This window comes from Nanorana parkeri, unplaced genomic scaffold (assembly GCF_000935625.1).
Source record: "Nanorana parkeri isolate BGI_ZX_2015 unplaced genomic scaffold, ASM93562v1 scaffold14, whole genome shotgun sequence".
Classification (NCBI taxonomy): domain Eukaryota; kingdom Metazoa; phylum Chordata; class Amphibia; order Anura; family Dicroglossidae; genus Nanorana; species Nanorana parkeri.
The window spans coordinates 3,237,616-3,258,543 of NW_017306282.1; the positions used below are offsets into that span (position 1 = coordinate 3,237,616).

The window sequence follows — 20,928 nt, forward strand, 5'->3', positions numbered from 1 at the left end:
TAATGTACTAAGTATAACCTCTCTGGCAATCGGGTCATTATGAGCCATTGCCGTTAGGGAGGCAGGTGCTTAAATGTCAGGACTACTGTTAGGTAAAGTTGGCACTGCGTCAGAACATAGCATTGGCGCTGCTAGATGAAGCCAAGGAACATGTGCTCCTCAGCCCCATCTAGTGGTGGTAAAGCCGTGCTAACTGCCTTCGTCCAGCTATGTGCTGGGAGGGAAATCAATCAGTCCGTAAGCCATATACAAATATGATATCAGAACTGCACTGGAAACCTGGGAAGGCACTACAGATCACAGCATGCTCTATGGAACATGCAGGCAGTGACCTTCAGCTTTCACAGTATTGCACTTCCAACACCCAATGACCAAACACTGTAACTGGGCCAACAGAAGATGCTACTTATTAAGTAATTTCCTTTTTTCCGCTGACTACTGGGAGAGATTCCGTATCAGAGCCAGGCAATGACACAGTTAATCTGGCTGCTCCTTCTTATTTTCTTGCAGAACGGAAAGGAGTCTCTTGAAAGATCTGCAGCTGACTTTATTTAAGAATTCTATGAGTCAGTAATACAGAATGCTGTTGTGTTCCAACAAAATAAAGCCTGCTGAGCAACATAAATACAGCTCTGCATGTGAAGCCTGATAGGCTCCGGCTTGGCAAGGCACGGAGAATTCGGTGAGGTAGGCCCAAAGCCCTGTTGCACAGCTGATTCCTCGATCACATAACCTTTTCTTTTTGCCAGCAAGTCAGGAGTTAACTGCTGGGCCCGATCACTTGGCTTTATGCTGACTGTAACCTCAATTTGTCCATTTTTGAATGAGTCACTGACAGGAAGACACGGCCCACACACTGATCGCTCTGTGGCTGTATTTCTTGAAGAAAGAGAAAAAAACCTTAAACACAGAGGCCTGTGCAAAAGGGCAGAATTTCCAGGAGTTGGGGACCCCCCCCCTCCCATGCAGAAATACTTCAGCTCAGCAAATGACAGATGTTACTAAAAAGGTTCACTTACATACGAAAGTGATAATAAAAACAGCTGAATGTTTGACATATATTAAAAGTATTTATGAAGTAACAGTAAAGTATTTAAAATAACTTTATACTTTTTTTCTGAGTGCGTCGGGATATCTGCATTGCCTGATGACCGGTAGCAGAATGATGTGAGGGACAGCGGGGGAAAGCAGCTGTCAATCAATTAGTGTAGGGCTGTCTGGGTATGTGGCAACAAAGCCTGAGAAAGGGCAGCAGAGTGACGTGTAGAAAAGCAGCACAGCAACTGTCAATCAAACAGAGCAAAGCTGGCCACAGGACTACAGTAAAATGCACATATAATTTTATGTGTTTTATATAACTTGAAGTGGTTAAAGCCTATCTCCAGGAGAAAAAAAAATCTCCTTGTAGTGGGGCTACCCACACACTGCAAGAGTTAAATGATCCTCAGGTCCAGGGTAACTGGTAAAAGGACTTTTACTTAACTGATCCCCACTCCCTCTGCAGTCGGCGCTCTCTTCAACTCCCCTACACTTTGGCTTGTGCAGTGTCCCTTGGCATCCTCATGTATAATGCAGGAATATGGGCTCTACATTGTACCTGATGATGTCAACGTGACATCCATAGTAGGGGGGGGCGTGCAGGAGTGGGGATCCCTAGACCTAAGCAAGCAATTAACTCTTGAAGTGTGGGGGCAGCCCCACTGCAAGGGGAGTTTTTTTTTTTTTTGCGGAATTTAATTTTAAAGTTCTCCGTCTGAAGAGCCAAGGGGGCAACTCTCATAAGGGGGAAGTGTAATTACAACCTATCACAGGTTTCCAGTTTCCTTGTAGTTTCCAGTTTTCTTGTAGAACCCCTCCTAATTTATTCACCCAGGCACCTATCCATAATGTCCCATTATAAAATTTGACACCTTTTTCTTAACATCTTCTATATGGAAACAGTATTTGGGAAGACTGAAGGACTTTTTAAAAGTCAGCAGAACTGCGATAACACTAGCCAGGCGAGTGACAATCCTTCATTAGCTGCCAGCCTCGGTCATACCAACATAGGCATTTTACCTCATATGAACTGCGCTGTCTTCACAGTCCTGTGACAGACGCGGTATTCAAAAAAGGACTACAGACATTTTGCCAATTAAAAATTCAGCTCGTTCCAAGAATGATCAGAATTTAACATCTTGCAGCTCTTGACTGCCGAGATAAAGTTCAATGTGGATCTATTCGTCTTTGTTTTTTTAAATATCTTTTTATGCCTGTCTCTACCACCGTGAAGACATAATCTGCTTCCTGTTAATTTTTCTGGGAAGTAACGCCGGCACACTTTCATCTGATATGTTTTATTTAATTAGCTACAATTTACAAATACAGGGCAGTCAGGTTTATATTAGTATTTAACAGTTCCGTAAATGCAATCTTGACTGCCTGTTCTCACCACTGCAGTTTAGGCTGCTTGCAAAACTTTTGATGTGGTTCTATCAAATGCACGTTATATAGACTTCAATGGTAATGCATGTAAAACACACCTTAAAAAGGAGAACTATGAGGTGACTGATTTCCACTCGTCCTCATAGTTAGAGCCGACCTGTGACAAAGAAGCTGTCACAGGTTGGCTCTATCAATCGGGAAGTGAGCATGAACATGCACCAATCCGCTCACCTTCCGATCGTCTCCCTGCAGTGAGCAGCGACTGTCAGTCACCGCTCCCCACAGGGATTCCCCCCTCTCCAGCGCTGAGTGGAGGAATGAATGGGGGAGGGGGTGGGCACAGCTGGCTCTGCCTCTAGATAGGCAGAGCCAGATGTCACTCACACAGCTGGGTGGATCTCAACATTATTGTTGGGATCTGTCCCGGCTACGGTACATTCTGAGTATATTGCGGGCAATATCCCACGATATACTGAGCTTTGGGTCACGGGAGGAGGTTAGTATATGTCCTCCCATGACCCTAAAGAGAACTATGGGGAAAAACACTTACCCCATAGTTCTCTTTTAAACACATGTAAAATGCAATGTGCATGCAACTCATAGTACCTAAACCGCAAAGGAGTGAACTGGCCCTTAGAGGAGATGTGAACTCTCAAAGGGATTGAGTGGAAGAGAAGGGTGGGGTGTGCTCTTTAACTCTGACCCTACATTCTACTATTCTTAATGAGACCCCAGATTTGATCTAGGCGTCTCGGTTTGGAGATTGGAATATTGCATATTAGCATCTTCTAGGTGGCATATCCCATAACACATTCCAAAACCAGATTTACACATGAACTCTTACATGAGGATCTACAAATCTATATATGAAAATTGCTCATGAAAATATGGAACAGCGAGCTGTTAAATTATTTCCAGACAAAATATACAGTAGTTAAAGTGTACCTGTTACATTTCGATGCTTTAGCATAAGCCACACCCCTTGTGTCATGATTATTAGTAAAAACTTACCCTAGACTGTGCTATTGGAAGAGGAATGGGGATTTGCTTTACATTCTACTTTCTTTTTAACTGTACACGCCAACACCATAAAAACAGGATATAGGGTTTTATGGTTCTTCAACTCCAGGGAGTCTTCTGGCTCCCTTCAACATTCCTTGCACATTCCCTCTCTAGTTCTATTTGCTGAATTTAGATACAAATGTCCAGAGGTGACCAGAAAATGAAAGCAAAATCAGAAGAGATTGTCACAGGTTACATTTAAGCTTTGAGCATTCTCCTACTGTCCTAAATACAGGTCCGTTATGGAAAATACAGTCATGCTTGCAAACAGGAAACCGGTGAGGTTCAAGCAGCAGTTGACCTCCAATGTCCAACACAACTCACTTGGTGAGAGGTTTTCCATCATGCAAGCTAAAGATGGAAAACCCCTTCAAGAGATCAGAACATTATCTCTATGAGGCAGTCAAGTGTGTTTATGCTAGGTCCATTTTTTATGTTTTGCTCACAGGATGCACACTAATCTACAGGGAATGTCCAGAAAATGAATCATCTTGTTCTTGATAGTTTGTTAGGCTTTTCTTTTTGTGAATCAATAGTCACTAAACAAATGTAACTCAAGTTCCCCATATAGGACTTAATTGATTTAGTTTTTTGCAGAAATCTTAAAATGAATCATGAATATGCATCTTGAAACAGTGTAGGTGTACAAAAAAATACCTTGGCTTTAAGTGAAACATTCTCATGATTGGTTAAAACTTCCGTGTGACATTCCTGACACAGTTTCTATGTCACCGAAAGAATGATTTTTTTTTTTTTTTTTTTTTTTAAAAAGGAAGCACTTGTCCTGCAAGTTAATGGCTCATTTCCATTTATTTGAACTTTTCTGGAAGGACTGTTTGCCAATTCAGCGAGAAAGGGTCATCTAAAATTAAGACTGACTGTAAACAAACTGCATTGTGGGAATCGGAGGTTACTGTTCAAGGGTCGTCAAGGAGTTAGTGGGCGAAAGGTGGGGGAGGAAGGGGTGAAAGGAGGTCATGTGATCAGCAGACTAATTCCCATAGCACTCTAAAATTAAATGAAGCTTTTAACATACCTTTATTGCAGGCAGCCAGGAAAGAGCCTTGCTGTGCGGTACTGTGCTTTTACAGCCATGTTAAATTTAACTTCTTCACAACCAAGGGACTTTAACAGGCCATCTTCAGCCAAGAACAGAAATGATGTGGCATGCACAGAGCGTTCCAGCACAGAAAAAGAAGTGCCATATGCAGTGCTGGTCCACCATTGTGACAGGTAGGCTTACTAACCAATAGTATGGCACATCCAGTTGGCGGGGCCGGCACCAACTGGATTGATCCTGCACGATTTTTTTTTTACCCCAAAAAATATTTTTTTTTTTTTTTTTTTTTTTTAAACAGGAAGCACTTGTCCTGCAAGTTAATGGCTCATTTCCATTTATTTGAACTTTTCTGGAAGGACTGTTTGCCAATTCAGCGAGAAAGGGTCATCTAAAATTAAGACTGACTGTAAACAAACTGCATTGTGGGAATCGGAGGTTACTGTTCAAGGGTCGTCAAGGAGTTAGTGGGCGAAAGGTGGGGGAGGAAGGGGTGAAAGGAGGTCATGTGATCAGCAGACTAATTCCCATAGCACTCTAAAATTAAATGAAGCTTTTAACATACCTTTATTGCAGGCAGCCAGGAAAGAGCCTTGCTGTGCGGTACTGTGCTTTTACAGCCATGTTAAATTTAACTTCTTCACAACCAAGGGACTTTAACAGGCCATCTTCAGCCAAGAACAGAAATGATGTGGCATGCACAGAGCGTTCCAGCACAGAAAAAGAAGTGCCATATGCAGTGCTGGTCCACCATTGTGACAGGTAGGCTTACTAACCAATAGTATGGCACATCCAGTTGGCGGGGCCGGCACCAACTGGATTGACAGTACATAGCGCCTTGGATTTTGAGGGTACTATAAAGCAGATTCAAAGCAGTGTACAGGCACGTGGAGGGGCCTGTCATGCTAATTTTTTTGCTCAATGTCCCTGTGCCAGTGTATAGTAAAAGAAGTCAAACACCCAACCTAGTTTTAGGTCAAATAGTCAGTAAGTCAGCTGACAGCCAAGCAACTAAGATCTTTAAAAGGAGTTCTGGAATGGTCATAAGATATCACATTCCCAACATTCCAAAGAAGAGCATTGTTTTATCCGCATAGACCAGCTGATAAGATAAGATTCATAAACTCTTACAGATTAGGTGTCTGTGCACACCCTCTCTACTACCTCATGCTGCCTAACAATGCAGCTCATGCAGAAGCAGAGCAGGAAAAGGTCCCTGGGGATCCCAAGTTAAAAATTGTCTTGAGTTCTGTTCTGGATCCAGTAGCCTAGAGGCTTTGTAGAACTTTGGGTAGGATAAAGCCTACATTTCTGGGTCCAAGTCTCACTTGGTAGCCAGACCTCATTATTAGGCTGAGCTGTTCACAAGTCTGTATATAAAGTATGTGAGCTGACTAATGCTCAGCGCTTTCTCTCTCATTCTCTCTGTTGTGGGAACCTGCTGCTTGGTGAAAAGGCCTACTGCTGACAGAACACTTAATGAGCTATATGAGCACATGTGCGGAAATCCCCTGTGAGTGCACAGACCTCGCTTCACCCATGCAACCCTCAGCGAAACTCTGCCTCCTTGGATGTGTGACGTGGACATTTTAACAAGCTTAGGGGGTCCCTACTTTATTCTTGTCTAGGTGAGAAAGCGTGAAGTGTTGGGCTGCAGCACAAAAAAGTATTACGTTTCCCCGTGTGATGAAACTTTCTGCCATTGTGTAAGAGGAAGGCGTGAGGAACCTGGAGAGAAAAAATTATTTGGGTGAATGTCTGCTTTCAGTGTGCTTTAACACCTCCAGCTCCCAGTGCCTGGAAACATGTTAGATCCACAACAGACATGTTGGTAGAACGATAGACTGAAAAGAAGCAAGGATAGGGCTTTAAATCCAAGTTTTAGAGGCAGCTCTTTGTCAACTGAGGTATCTTTGGGCGTCCCTGGGATAGTCAAAGAATGAGAGCGCCACAAATCTGGTATGATTCTAGTAAAGTTTATTACACATGACAACAGATCATAAGAGAAAGCCAACACATTCATGTCACCGGTCAGGCTGCCTAACTGGCGACCCGAACTAAAACATTTCCTATCCTTTTATTTTGCTATTTGTTGCCCAGGGGAAGTGTTGAGCTCCTAGACAGCATTGGCTTTCTCTTCTGAGCTCATGTGTAATAAATATTTATTGGGCGAATAATAGAATTGCAGCACCCTCATCCTTTTCACATTTTTGACATGTTAGATTGATAGCACTTTGCAGTGCCACAGCTTAAGTTGTAATTCAAACACATCCAGCCTTGTGGTGCCCAAACACTGTAGAATCCAGACATGAAATATTTCAATCAAATTGAAGTAAAATGGACTCTTTCTGATCAGGTGCTTATGACTGATTTTTTTTTATGTCAGATTGAAAAAGAAGTCATATACCAGGTTGGAAAATGTCAAAATGATGTAATGAGGGTATACCTCGCAGTAATATTCAAATCTAGATTTTTTTTTTCCAATAACAAACAGTTTGCAAAGTCAACTCCTTTCGGGGGCTGTAGTTCGGGCCTTCTTTATCGGGGCTTGGAGAAAATGAAACAATTAATGTATAGTTAGTCATTATGACAGTGAGTAGGGTATGCACAGCATCTGTCAGCAACATTCTCAAGCCCTAATGAAGGGGATGGAACTACATCTCCTGTTGGTTTGTCACTGGAATAAATTTGCATCTGGACTTATGGAATCTGGAATATTATGGTGTGGAGCGTCCATTCTAGATTCATTCATCCCCATCATAACCCAAGTTGACCATGGAAATCCATTGGTGTGCAGTATCTTTCAATCCAATATTCAGATTCTCCATATTTACACCACTACCAAACCATTGGATGATAGCAATTATATTAATATTTATTAAAAAACCTCAGGGTTCCAGTGTTAACAACCCATTTCCCAAGTCCTGCTGGAAAGATTCAATCCCACTACTTGTCCTGGTGACCACTATCTCCAGTACAGAAAGTGATGGGAAATTTGGCATTTTTGAGTTGTCACCAGAACTTCTATGGGGAAACCTGTTTTGGTTATCCCTTTGGAAAGATCACCCATTTCTTACTTTGTATTCAGGGACTGGAAGTAAAGAAAAATGTCTCAGACAGCACATAAAGACAGGGGTCTCAACCTTTTCATACTCTATTCAAAATGTTTACACACTTTGAATTGAATCTAATCTTTCCCTTTAGATTTTCAATTACAACCCAAAAAACAAGACAAATCAAACACTTAGAGAGGGAAAAGTTCAAATGAACATTTACATCAGATAAAGTAATTAAAAATAAACAAAATATATGGTATGCATGTGAATATAAAAGGAATAACCCATAGCATTTTGGCCCGTATCATGAAGCCTAAGACCGTCTCATGTTTTGGACAACAAACAAGCCATAACACATAGTACACTTATACACAATATATCTATCTAGCTATCTATCTAGATAGAATATTTAGTAATTTTTTTATAATACCTCTTTTTGTTACACGCCGTGCAAAGCAAAAGAACAAACTATAAACAGGCACGGCTACTATCCCTTGTGAACTCAATCCTTGCCCGCGCCCTGGCCGCTAAAACTGCTGTTTTCTTTTTTTCTAACTATCAAGCAGTTTCAGTGATCTCGAGAAAACCACATCTGCAAATATAATATGTAGATCAAGAACTTAGGGGGAATTCCAAAACCTTTTTTTTTTCCACAGAGATGCTTGTGTTACCTTCTTTTTCCAAGGATGCTGTACACTCTCAAAAATTATCAAGGGGGGGAAAAAAAATATTGAGATGAACAGGATACTCACCACATCTGTGTTAGTAATCTTGGCCAAGTGCTCCGTCAGACTATCGCCAGAGAGTTCGTTTTCTGAATCGTCCATCTGCAGCCCACAAATTGCGGCTCCCACGCTTCCAGTCGCTATCATAGACGGTGGATACAGGGCAAAGTTAAAGTCTGCAAGAGAACAGGCCAGACAGTCAGGAGAAGGCAGGAAAAGGATTGCGGTGTGCCAAAGTGTGCATTAACCGCTGTGGCCCTGAGCTGGACGGCAAAGGACAGTGTCCTGCAAACACAAATTCATACTTTTTGTTACCTCGCAAATATGCATGTGCTTGTTCTGAAAGTATGTGCTGTTGTGCAGTGACTTGTCACCGTTTGCAGAACTCCAGGAGTGGTGCGTTTTGTGTGCTTTACGTACATTTAAAGGGTGAAGCCAATTCTCATACCACATAAAGAGTCACAGAAACTATGCCAGCTTGCACTGCTGTAGGTCCTGCTCTACGTGTGGCCACAGGAGACCACTGCAATGCCCAATAACCTCATTAGCGGCCTTAATGTCATTCAAAATGCAAATGAGACAGCCAGCAAATGGCGGGAGGCCCAGAGTGACTAGGGGAATCAGCATAAAAACCCCTCACTCTCCTCTGTCCTTCTGTAACTTCCCTAGCAAGCACCATAAACTTGGCCATCAAAGGCCGTGCTGGCCTGGGCTTTTGTTGGGCGACAGGCTGCAATTTGTATCAGTGGCTCCTATTTTTAGCATGGTAATTGACTGCAGCGATTGGTGCGGCAAGTGTCTCCCAAGGGCAGAGTGTGGCTCCTATTGTGCAGAGTCCCCTCCTCATCTCCAGCTATTGAGAGTCATGTGAGCGACCTTCACGCTGATAAAAAATTCGGCCTGACATACCCACAAAAAAGAGAGATGGGGTGGGGGTTAGCGGGCCAATTCTGTGCACATGAGTTGGCGGATCAGCAGATTCTATTTATGTGTAAAGGAGGAAAGCGGGGGGAGCAACATTGTGAAAGGCCACCTAGGAGTCTAAATGTGAACAAAATCCATTACCATATATCCATATTCAGTGGCTGCAGTGGCTATTTAACCCCTTCATGACTGAGGCCTTTTTTTACTTTTTTGTACCCATAACGTCGTCAGTCACGAAGGGGTTAAACCAGATCCCTGACCAAACAGCCATATATAGGAGTTCAAATACATATATGTGAACTGTGTTAGATGCTTATATATGTAATTCTGTTCAGCCAGTCTTAGGATTCCAACACCGTGGCCAGGCTGAGTATCCTGCAGAGTAAAGTTGTTTATACAATAATAGATTTATTTCAAACTAAATAAATCTAACTCCATCCCTCCACACCAAATAGTGTATTGTGTTCTGACAGAGGTATCTGTACACTAGGTTATATACAAAAGACAGCAGGTCCTCATTATGCCTACGGCTTCCCTACATATTGTCAAGTATAAAAAAAAAAAAAACACTTTCCAAATTCTTTTTTTTAATATTATTATTACTTTAGGCTGAATCCCATATTAAATACATGAACATTTTAGAATGTCTCAGATGACAAACACTGGCAGTCTATTTCTATTTATTTGTGGTTTGCAATGCTAAGTTCAAATTTCTGCTAAGTAAACGCTTCAAATTAAAGTTTCAAAACTGGTACATTTCAAGCAGACCATCCAAGTAGCAAAATCCGAGACTGGCGAAATCTGTGTCTGCTTCTAGGTAAAGATTCGCACATACCAAACGAACTGGTCTTTAAATAACACAAGCATCCGTAGGTTGTTGCCATTCTTGAATTATTTCTGTTAGGGATGCACCGATACCAGTGCCGATACTTGGCTTTTTCAGGGGAACTTCCAGCATTGTAGCAGTTGCAGCTGGGACACAGCTCTGGCGCTCCACCACTGTCCTGAAATCATTGGTCTGTATTGTTTTAGAAAAACTCACATGACAATAAACAAAAATGTATCAGTACTCGCACTTGTAAGTACTCAGCAAGTACCAGTACTCGTACTCGCAAAACTGGTATCGGTGCATCCATTTATTTATATTTATTTTTTTTTAAAATCATACATTAAAAAACAGAGATGTACAAATCCCAGGAGCTCAGTGTGCTCCTTACAAATCACAGCTGCCTCCTAACTTTAGAATTTTTCTCTAGTCTAGTCCCGGAGCTGGAAAAGTATCTGTACTTATACTTGTACTGAGTACTGTACTAGGTATTGGTGCATCCCTAATTTCTATATAACATGAACACTTATAGCATAGATTTCAGTTTCCAATAGAGGAGGAAATGGTTAAAACCCCTCTTAGTCTAGTTTTTACTTATTACTGGTATTTATAGCGCTGACAATTTACACAGCGCTTTACATGCACATTCACATCAGTCCCTGCCCTCAAGGAGCTTACAATCTAAGGTCCCTATCTCACATGCATACATACAGGGCAGATTTAGGCAGGAGCCAATTAACCTAGCATGCTGCAAATAACCTAGCAGCATGTCTTTGGGGTTTGGGAGGAAACTGGAGTACCCGGAGATAACCCACACAAGCACAAACTCCTTGCAGACAGTGGCCTGGCTGGGATTTTAACCAGGGACCCCTTGTTCTGCAAGGCAGAAGTTCTAACCACTATAGCACTGTGCTGGCCTTTGGGAAGGTTTCACTTCCTGTCCCAGAGGCAGAACAATAAGTGAGTGGGAAGTTCTTCAAAGTCGGGGGGATCCCTTCCTGTGATCACTTCCTGTGATTTCCTGCTACTTTGGCTATCCTGTGACTTTTTTGTCCCAGTGACCCTATTCACCAAGTCAGATAGAGAGGATGCATCCCCCAAGCAGACACAGAGATAGTAATAAAAACCTAAAAGAAGATCCAACCCAAAAATAAAATAGCAACAGGGGCACCTACAAATATATTGCTTCAATATCTGTCAAAAATACCTGTGTTTAGTCAATTATTGACAAGCAATGTTATTCTAGAAGTGGGAGAGGAGGAGGAGGATAAGCCTAGTTACAAGGATTGTCTGGAGATTCAACACCACTAACTATGGCGCTGTACACAGCTCTGACTTCTCTATAATCCACTGCAGTTTTCAGACAGCACCTCACAGGGTCTGTGGGAGTATACTCCCTGATACCTCTTCTATGCAATGCTTCCTACATCAGCAATCACATTCAGACTCTCAAGGTAATTTGAAATCTGATGTTGGCTGATCTGGTGACCTTGACCATGGTTTTGGTACACAGGGAGCTTTCTTCAGTATCCAATACCAAGGTTGGGAAGGTGATCAAACACTGTCACTTTGCCCATGCATAGTAAAGTGACAGCGTCTGTGCAAAGTACATCCTACAACCCACTTATACACACCTTACCTGTGCTCGCTTACTATCAGGTGCGGGGGAGCATGTAACCTGCTCTCAAGTGCACGGGCCCAGCAGTCAATCGCTAAGTCTGAGAACTGTCACTGCTCCCCTGGGTCACACACACCACTGATTTCTGTACTGGCTGTGGGGGAGCAAGGAGCCACAAGGGAACACATGCAAGAGGAATATGAGGGGTCATGGTATGCCCTTTGTCTTGCATGGGCAAGGTGACAAAGTCTATTTAGGGAAACAGTTTTTCCTGTAGCTACCTCTCAGCCCTTGAGATCTGAGTTCTCTATATTCCACTGCAGATTTCATGCAGCACCCTACAGGGTCAGTGGGAGTGTACTCCCCGATTCCTCTTCTATGTCCCTTCTCTCCATCTCTGCTTCCTACAATCGGCAATCACATACAAACTCCCAAGGCAATTTTAAATCTGATGATCTGCCTAGGTTACGATAGCATAGACAGGTAGCCTGCAATCCTAGATGCGGGTGCCACATCCCCAATATCATCTGCTTAGGTAGTGACATTCCCTAGCCTGAGATAATGTCATCAATCAGCTACAGGCAGGAGAAAGCATATCCTCCATCTCCTCTCCACACACGATCTTTGTAACAAGTCACAAGGTAAGAGGCTGCAGCAGGGGGCTGATCTGTGTCAAACATTTGTGAGCACAGCAAAAAAAAAAAAAAAACTGCACAGGTGCCAGAATTTACATAATTGTATAATCTCTGAGCCACCATCTCAGTCCAGGACATAGATGGTGACCCTGGATGATGCCTATACAGAGATGACTCTGTCCTGGAGAGAAAAGCAGATGAAGGCATTGTCTGTGTTCTCTGCAAAAGGTAATAAATACCTGGAAGTGTTACACTTACACATTACTCAGCATGCATGGACTTGACATTTGTCTGATGCTAGGTCTTCTTTGGGGATTAAACAACCCTTTGGATCATGCACGGGCAGAATGTATACATCACACTTTGTGTATTACATGTTGAGTTGCATAATGTGTGCATTTCACAATCAGCTGGTTCCTATTTGATAAATCTGATGTGTGTGGCAGAGACACACAGGAACACACTTCTGGTTAACACTTCGATGCTGAATTTCACAGTACTCCAGGAAAGGGACAAGAACCTGACTAATGTCGGTCTCAGTACAGCTGGCTGTGTGAAACAACAAAAAGTATGAGCAGATCGAGCAGCACATTTTGGTTAACACCGTGCCACACCTTTTCTTCTACAGGAAATGGATGAAACAGCATTGCAAGAGACATGACATGAGAGAATCAGATCAATGCAACCTTTACCCCAGCCATCAGGCCGCTGAAGCAGTGCCTGCTGGAACACATGTGCACAGGATGCTGATAGCACTGGCCAGACACTCTGATGCCTTACACAAAGTCAACAGCAACAAAACCCCAACAGTGTACCAGGTAAGCCAATCCTAAACAATAGCCTCACTTAAGGAGCACGCTGATAAGAGGAGAGCAGATTGACAGAGAGATGAGCTCATCAGTCTCCTGCTTCTCCTTTCACAGTCCAATCACCAGCTGGGGGTGGGGCTAGACAAGTGTTATTTAAATGCAGCAGAGAAAAACAGGGCTCTGCTGAGTGGTAGAGCTGTGCAAATCTCAAGAATGGATAGATAGAAAGACAAATCTAAGCCCACCTGAGTACCACCTCTCCACCAGCCTGATTTTCCCTTTAAGGCTAGGTTCACACCAATCACGATTGCCGCGCGGTCAGGAGTCGCCTAAGAGTGAACCGATCACGCTGTGAGTGCCATTATTTTCTAATGGCACCCAAGTCGCGCCAGGCGGATCGCGCGGTTTCCCACTACGATTCCGTCCGTGTAAGTGAACGCGAAGACGCGTGTTGTGTGTCGCAAAAAAAGGTACTTGTACCTTTTTTAGCGATTGCCGCGCGGATGTCACCCCATTGAAATCCAGCAATCGCTGTGTGCACTAGTGCGTCCCGGGTGTTGTGCAGTGTAGTGCAGGTGTGAACCTAGCCTTAGCTAAAACTCAGTTAATTACAGGTCACTGAATTTAAATAAAAACATTTGTAGTTCGGTGCATACAACTCTCCATATGCATTTGTTCTGTTTTACTTACCAAGTTCTGATGGGCCCGACCGCCATTGTTTGTTTACATCCTGCCATAAATGTCGCCCTCTCCTGGCCATACCTGCACAGTACATCCCAAATTACTAGTATGTGGCCGTCTCCCAGCTGGCCCGTAGAGGGAGACGTTCACCACGCGATGTAAACAACAGAGGCCGGGCCCGTCAGAACTTGTTAAATATTCATCCGCGCAGAGGGAAGGTGGGTTAGGTTAGGTCAGCTTAAAGTGGACAAAAGGATAAGTGCACTTTGTTTTAAAGTGTACTTATCCTTTAAGTGACAGCTGTCTGACCAAGTTTTATTCAGTCACATCAAGTGCTGATACTGTGTCTATAAGACCTGTTATGTTACTGCCTGTGGTGCGTAATGTCGGCACACACTGCCAATGGTGCTCTCCTTCTCCACTAAAAAATGTGATGATCTGGCAGGGCCATAACCAAAAACTGAATAATAGGAGTGTCCTTATCATACATGCAAATCCAGCTGGTGTAGATACCTGGGAGCACCCTTAAAGCGTATCTAAACCCAAGAACACACATGTAATATACTGAAGCTTACCAGTCTTAAGATTTGGTGGCTGCATTTGTTTTTTTTTTGTTCAAGCCTTTTTCCTTTATCATCACCTAGTGATACTGCCAGTAACACACTTCCTGTTCTAGCTCACCTCTACCTATAGAGGAGAAGTGTTGTCACCCTGGGACTGGGAGAGTGTTAAAGTGATATTAAGGTCAAAATGTTTTTAAGCTATTCCAAATGCTGATTAAATCATTATGACGGATGCTGCTTCTTTTAGTTTCCGGTGGAATCAGCTAGTCCCCTGAGCACTGGCCCCGACTTCCTGTTTTAGGGTGACTCCTTTGCCTTGCAGGGTCCCATGAAGCCACCCTTGTGTGTGCTAATAAGTTGTGTGTCTCCACAAATACACAGACACAGCAAGGCCAGTCACTCCCCTGTTCCCCTCTCCTCCCTTCTTCAAGCTCGTAGATGGGTCGGTGTTAGAGACTGCTCTGTCCCTGATAATCTTGCAGTGGACAGGAAGTTCAGGAGAAGCCGAGCTGAGAGAGTTGGAGCCAGCGGTTCCAAAACATAATGACTAAGTGTTTGGGCAAAAATTGTAAGAAATATTTTGCTGGGCAATGCTTGTTTGTTTTGTTCTAGATTCTTCTTTAAAAAAAGTTTAATACTACTTTAGGACTACAGAAAATCTCATTGGGTCTTTTTTTGCAATTATGGAAAATATATAATAAAAACACTTTCAATTGTATATTTACCAAACCTGAACAAATACGAGAAGATGATTGTTAGGGTTTACATACATTGACAGACTACGGTAACTATGGGGGGGAATATTTGGAAAGGCACAGAAGACTTCCTGTTAAAACTCCATTGCTGGACCCTGCTCAGCCTTTCTGCTGCATGAACTGACTAAGAAATGAAAGCATCGAAAGCGTTCTTGCTGCCCATGACAACCACATTCTGTCTTCAAGAGGACTGCAAAACTCCAACTGGTTGATTATGAGCCACAAGGATTCTTTACTAATGACTGAAGTAAAGATTTTCCACCAAGGCTGGACTTCCACGTACCTGTGCGCAGTTCTGAATGTCATTCAAAGCCTACTTGCATCACATTGTGGGTTAAGCTGACCTTTAAGCGCTCTATATGACATTCATTTTATGATGCAGGCTTATCTCACAGTGCAAGAACAATTTATCATTTCATATTTAGCTGTAGCAAAAGCAACCCTGTGGTTATAAAAAACTCGAACTGATGAGTCACGATACCCAAATGAAACCATCTCTCTTTCTTGGCTTTGGAGGCACAGAAGAATATCGCTTCATTAAGGCAGACACAGAAGAGGCCAGTACTGTTGTATAGATCTATCTGAGCTGCAGAAAACTTTGCAAGAAATGTCCAGCAGATTTTGAGGGTCTGTTGTGTCCTGGGTCCCTAGGTGTATTTTTAGTAAATTTATAGTGAAGGGCGACCCAGGACACAACAGGGCGACAGCGTTTCAGTGTTTTTTGTCCCCGCACGTTTTTATGCGCGTTTCAGCGCGTATTACAGGCGTTTTCTGTTCATATGTCAGCGCGTTTTTGAAGCTCGTTTTCAGTTGTCCAATAAGAAGCAGGCTCAGCTGATGAAATGGCCATAAAGAACACGGGGAATCGCGCAACACGCTGATCCGCCCCCATAGGAATGTATGGGATTTTATTTGCATGCGCTTCAGCGCGGAAAAATCCGCACGACGAAACTGCCCTGGTGTGAACGGGGCCTCAAAGCTCAACTCCGGGACAAGCAAATATTTTCTAAATACCAGAGCTATGTGTATTTCTTCTAGATCTGTGCAGTAATCCAATGTGAAATTTTGCCTCTGTACAGATGCTCCCTGTAATAAAGACCGTTCACTGCTGCTCTCTCCTCATGCATGGTGACTGGTCTTGTATACGCCCCCTCCTGTAGTTTTCTGCAGGCACCCTGTACTAGGTGGGCCTACAGAGACGCCAGCCAACCTCCAGCGCACCAAATCTACTACCACCACATTCATATAGGGCCGCCTTGTCTCTGTTATGAAAACAGACCGCTACATTCCTGCATGTAGGTGAACCCTAACAATGAACTTCTCCAATGTATTACTTTTTGGTCTGTTATACATCATTGGAAGCATTTTTATTAGATCTGTTTGAAAAGTTAAAAAAACAAACAAAGAAAAACTGTTGATGTTGTCAGAAATTCAGAACTGTTCTGTGTCCTGTGCACATTTCTTGCGTTGTCTCAAAGGTCCCTCCTACTTTTCATCTACAGAATAATTATTCTTTATGTTGTAGAAATATGACAGTGGGAGGAGTTTACCAAAAGACCACTAAAAGGGCTGACACCACTCAGTCCATAAAAATGCTGTGTGTTGTTAGCCCACAAGAAAGCTTAGGATCTGACTGAGTTTCTGGCAGATCGAAAAGTATTTTTCTGTACTTTCAGTGTCTCTGACAGGATACAAATGGGGAAATGTTGAAGTGTTAATTTATTGCTATAAGATATATAAGATAAGATATACTGCATGTTTTGTTTTTGTATTTTACCTTGACGCTTTAGGCCCCATTCACACGTAGCAACATACCTTTTGCAGCGGCCGGGATAGCGCGACTTTCCAGCGACGATAGCGCGACCTTCTCCGTCGGGCTCCATTAGAAAAAAGCAAAATCGCGCAAAATCCGACGAAAAAAGGTTCCTGTAGAAGCGACTTGCGACATGGAGCTAAGACAGCTCCATTGAATATCATTAGCCGTCAACTTCTCGCGATATCGTGCGGCAAAAATGCGCGATGTATCGCTACGTGTGAATGGGGCCTTAAAGTGACACTAAACTCAGAAGTTAATCTTAAAAAAGTACTTAAACGTTTGTACTTGGACTACAATCTTAAATACAAATTAGTAAACTAAACGTGAGATTGCAGTCCATCACAGGAGTGAGCTTGGAGCAGTGACTTCTTTACAACACACACAGGGACCATGGGGAACAAAAAGTAGCCAGCCTCCAGAAGGAAGGACCGTGTCAGCACCAATCCAGAGATGATTTGAGGATCTACAGCCGAGTGATACACAAATAAGAGACATTTTTCTTAATAGTTAAAGGTACTTGAATGCATTTATAAGATGTAACTTCTGAGTTTAGTGTCACTTTAACAGCCTGAGTCAACAGGCTTTTGACATGTGTTGATGAGATCAGTTTGAGACACTTTTGACATCATTCAGAATTCATAGACGGGTGCATCTGGCCTGCAGTTGACCTCCCTTTTGTATGGGAATGCAAAACCTGTCTAAAGCGAACAAATGCCTGTCTAAACATTTCTGCTACCAAAATGGACCCGGCTTTTTGTTCTTTGCAAAAAAAAAACAACAGTGAGAGATATAGGAGGCCTCCATTAATGATCTCCTTTGAAATGTCTAGTTGCCGGGGATGAGCAAGTGAACTTGGGCAAAGTCACAACTCCCAATTAGTATAACTGTCCTGACCCGGGGATGAGCAAGTGAACTTGGGCAAAGTCACAACTCCCAATTAGTATAACTGTCCTGACCCGGGGATGAGCAAGTGAACTTGGGCAAAGTCACAACTCCCAATTAGTATAACTGTCCTGACCCGGGCATGAGCAAGTGAAGTTGGGCAAAGTCACAACTCCCAATTAGTATAACTGTCCTGACCCGGGCATGAGCAAGTGAAGTTGGGCAAAGTCACAACTCCCAATTAGTATAACTGTCCTGACCCGGGGATGAGCAAGTGAACTTGGGCAAAGTCACAACTCCCAATTAGTATAACTGTCCTGACCCGGGGATGAGCAAGTGAAGTTGGGCAAAGAAAGTCACAACTACCAGTTAGTATAACTGTCCTGAGCCAGGGGGTGAGCAAGTGAACTTGGGCAAAGTCACAACCGCCAATTAGTATAACTGTCCTGAGTCAATGGGGTTGATTTACTAACCTTATAAACATACCACAAATGTGTATACACCTCTGTAGTGTGTTCCCTCCCAGCATGATCTATGGGTGGAATCTAAACACATTTGTAGTATGTACACACCCAGCAGGTGTGTTGTGCAAAGCCCAGCATGAATTACAAGGTGATGTTGGGTAAATTAGCTCTACATTGTGTTGCTTGCGTTGATGAATGCAGGAATGTAAATGCATGAGCTAACCATTTTTCTCTAAACTGTGAAGCAGCATTATATATGCATCATGTGCATGATTTTTCCATATATGGCATTAGTGGAAATATGCTTTTAGAGACTTTTTGGTTGATAAATACGTTTTGCTGTGTGAAAATCACACACACCTGGTGCGTGCGTGTGTTTAGGTTAGTAAAACACCCCCAATGACTCATAAGCACTGAAGACAGAAAGGTTAGAAAGAAGTATCTCCATTGCGCGACTCTTCCAAATGGATGGCATGCTTGAGTCCCTAGCTGTACACTGTGATTGCACCTGCCGGGCACTACATCACTACTGTTTTCCTGAGGAGCTATAGTGATGGTGGGAGGACCAGAGTGTTCATCAAGGGACACATACAGTACCGCTGACATATCTGAAAGTGTTGGATGATGAAGGTACATCAGCCAGTGTAGTTCTGCCAGGCAGGGAAGATCCGAGTCACCAGTAGCGGGCCTGATACATATTATTACTCCTCTTTTACGCGCTGGCTGGCTTTTAATATTTTTTTCCGTACTATAGTTGCTTTATAAAAACATTATAGCACTTACAACAAACAGGGTTAAACACACCATCCAGCCTACGGCCATTACACGCAGGGGACTATGGTTTGTTAAAACATTACGTGTGTCCTCTGTGCCAAAACATATTATCTGTCTTATCCATTATCCACTGAGCCTGACTAAAATGACAAGAGAAAGAGATAAGGATAAAGCAGAGTATGCTTCGCTTTTGTCAACGCTTCTCTGACGTCCATTTATGTCAGGCCCAGAGGACACAGAGAATGCGTTTCTGCATAAACAACCACTGTCCTTCACTGCTCTGTGTCCGTCTCCATTTTTACCCCGTGTTTTAAAAGATGCTGATGAAGGAAGGAAGGACAGAGCTGCAACCTAGAATAATTCAATCCATCTTGGCCTAGTCATTGCTGGCATCTCGACTGAAAACAGGACCCAGCGTGGACAAAATGTTAGCAAGTTTTTCTTAAAAGAGAAGCCCCTTTCAGCATCTACAGAGAATCCCTTCTAGTATACAAGCAAAACACTGATCGCATTCAGTAAACATCAAGGGGCCCTCCAGACCATGGGCCTAAGTGATGACTGGATGTCAGAGGGGCACTCAACCGGTTAACGGTACGACTGTCCATAACGTTACCTTAATAGAAGCCTTGTCAGGAGATACAGGTGAAACTCGAATAATTAGAATATCGTGCAAAGTTCATTTATTTCACTAATGCAACTTAAAAGGTGAAACTAATATATGAGATAGACTCATTACATGCAAAGCAAGATAATTCAAGCCGTGATTTGTCATAATTGTGATGATTATGGCTTACAGCTCATGAAAACCCCAAGAACCCCAAATCCACAACCTCAAAAAAGTAGATTATTACATGCAATCAATAAAACAAGGATTGTACATAGAAGAATATCGGACCTCTGAAAAGTACAAGCATGCATATGTACTCAGTACTTGGTTTGGGCCCCTTTTGCAGCACTTACTGCAATTACTTTTGCACGATATTCTAATTATTCGAGTTTCACCTGTATTCTCCTGGAAGGCTATACTCCTTTCCAGTGGGCACATTTTTCAGTAGAAGACAAACCCCCAAGTCCATATTTGTTTTTGCATTTGCCGGCGTATAAGACGACTCGGCGTATAAGACGACCCCCTAATTTTTGTGTTAAAATATAGGTTTTGGGCTGTACTAGTCGTATAAGACGAGTATAGCCCAAAATAATGTTTAAATGCACCAAAATGCAAAACACATCACCAACCCATGAATATACAAAGCTAAGCAAAGGCATTCTGCAAATGCACCACCCTGAATGCAAATAAATGGCAGCTCTAAGAAGATATCACTACTATAAACATACAGCAGCAATAAAAATAACTCTGTTAAAAATATAGTCCATATTCCAGCTAGATCAGGTGAGTTTTGGTGGAAAGTTAGGCTTGCCTGGAATTCAAATACCTAAAATAGAGCATTTTCTTATTCTAGTGATCTAAAAGTATAACATGTGGTACAACATGCTCGCTACGGCTTGCAGACTCAAAAATGTGGTCTAAGTTTCTCTGAACTAAGGTAGCAAATGTACGTATTTAGACTTTGACCAAAGTGTAACATTCATCCTGCACTTCATACACACATAAATGCATCTTTACAGCCTCGTGGCAATTGCAACGCCTTTTCAAGAGCTCTACTGGGTTACCATAAAAAGGGAAATACAAGCGCTGTCTGCATAAAACCATAGACTGAAAAGGAGAGAACAGTTTCTGCAACATAATTGTTCCCGATTCATTTTCTGGCAAGTCACAAGATACAGCGATATTGAAGAAAAAAGAGCTCCACCTTTTATCAATTACAGTTCTTGAAGCATAATGATGTTATCAGTGTG

General features: G+C 42.7%; 1 protein-coding gene across 1 annotated transcript in view; it reads right to left on the reverse strand.

The window, feature by feature from the left end:
• Window positions 1–20,928, reverse strand: part of CCND2 (cyclin D2) — a 50,740-nt gene that overhangs the window by 12,188 nt on the left and 17,624 nt on the right. The window contains exon 4 of the mRNA XM_018558119.1: window positions 8,352–8,500. Within this exon, the coding sequence (XP_018413621.1) occupies window positions 8,352–8,500 (149 nt within the window). The remainder of the gene's footprint in view (window positions 1–8,351; window positions 8,501–20,928) is intronic.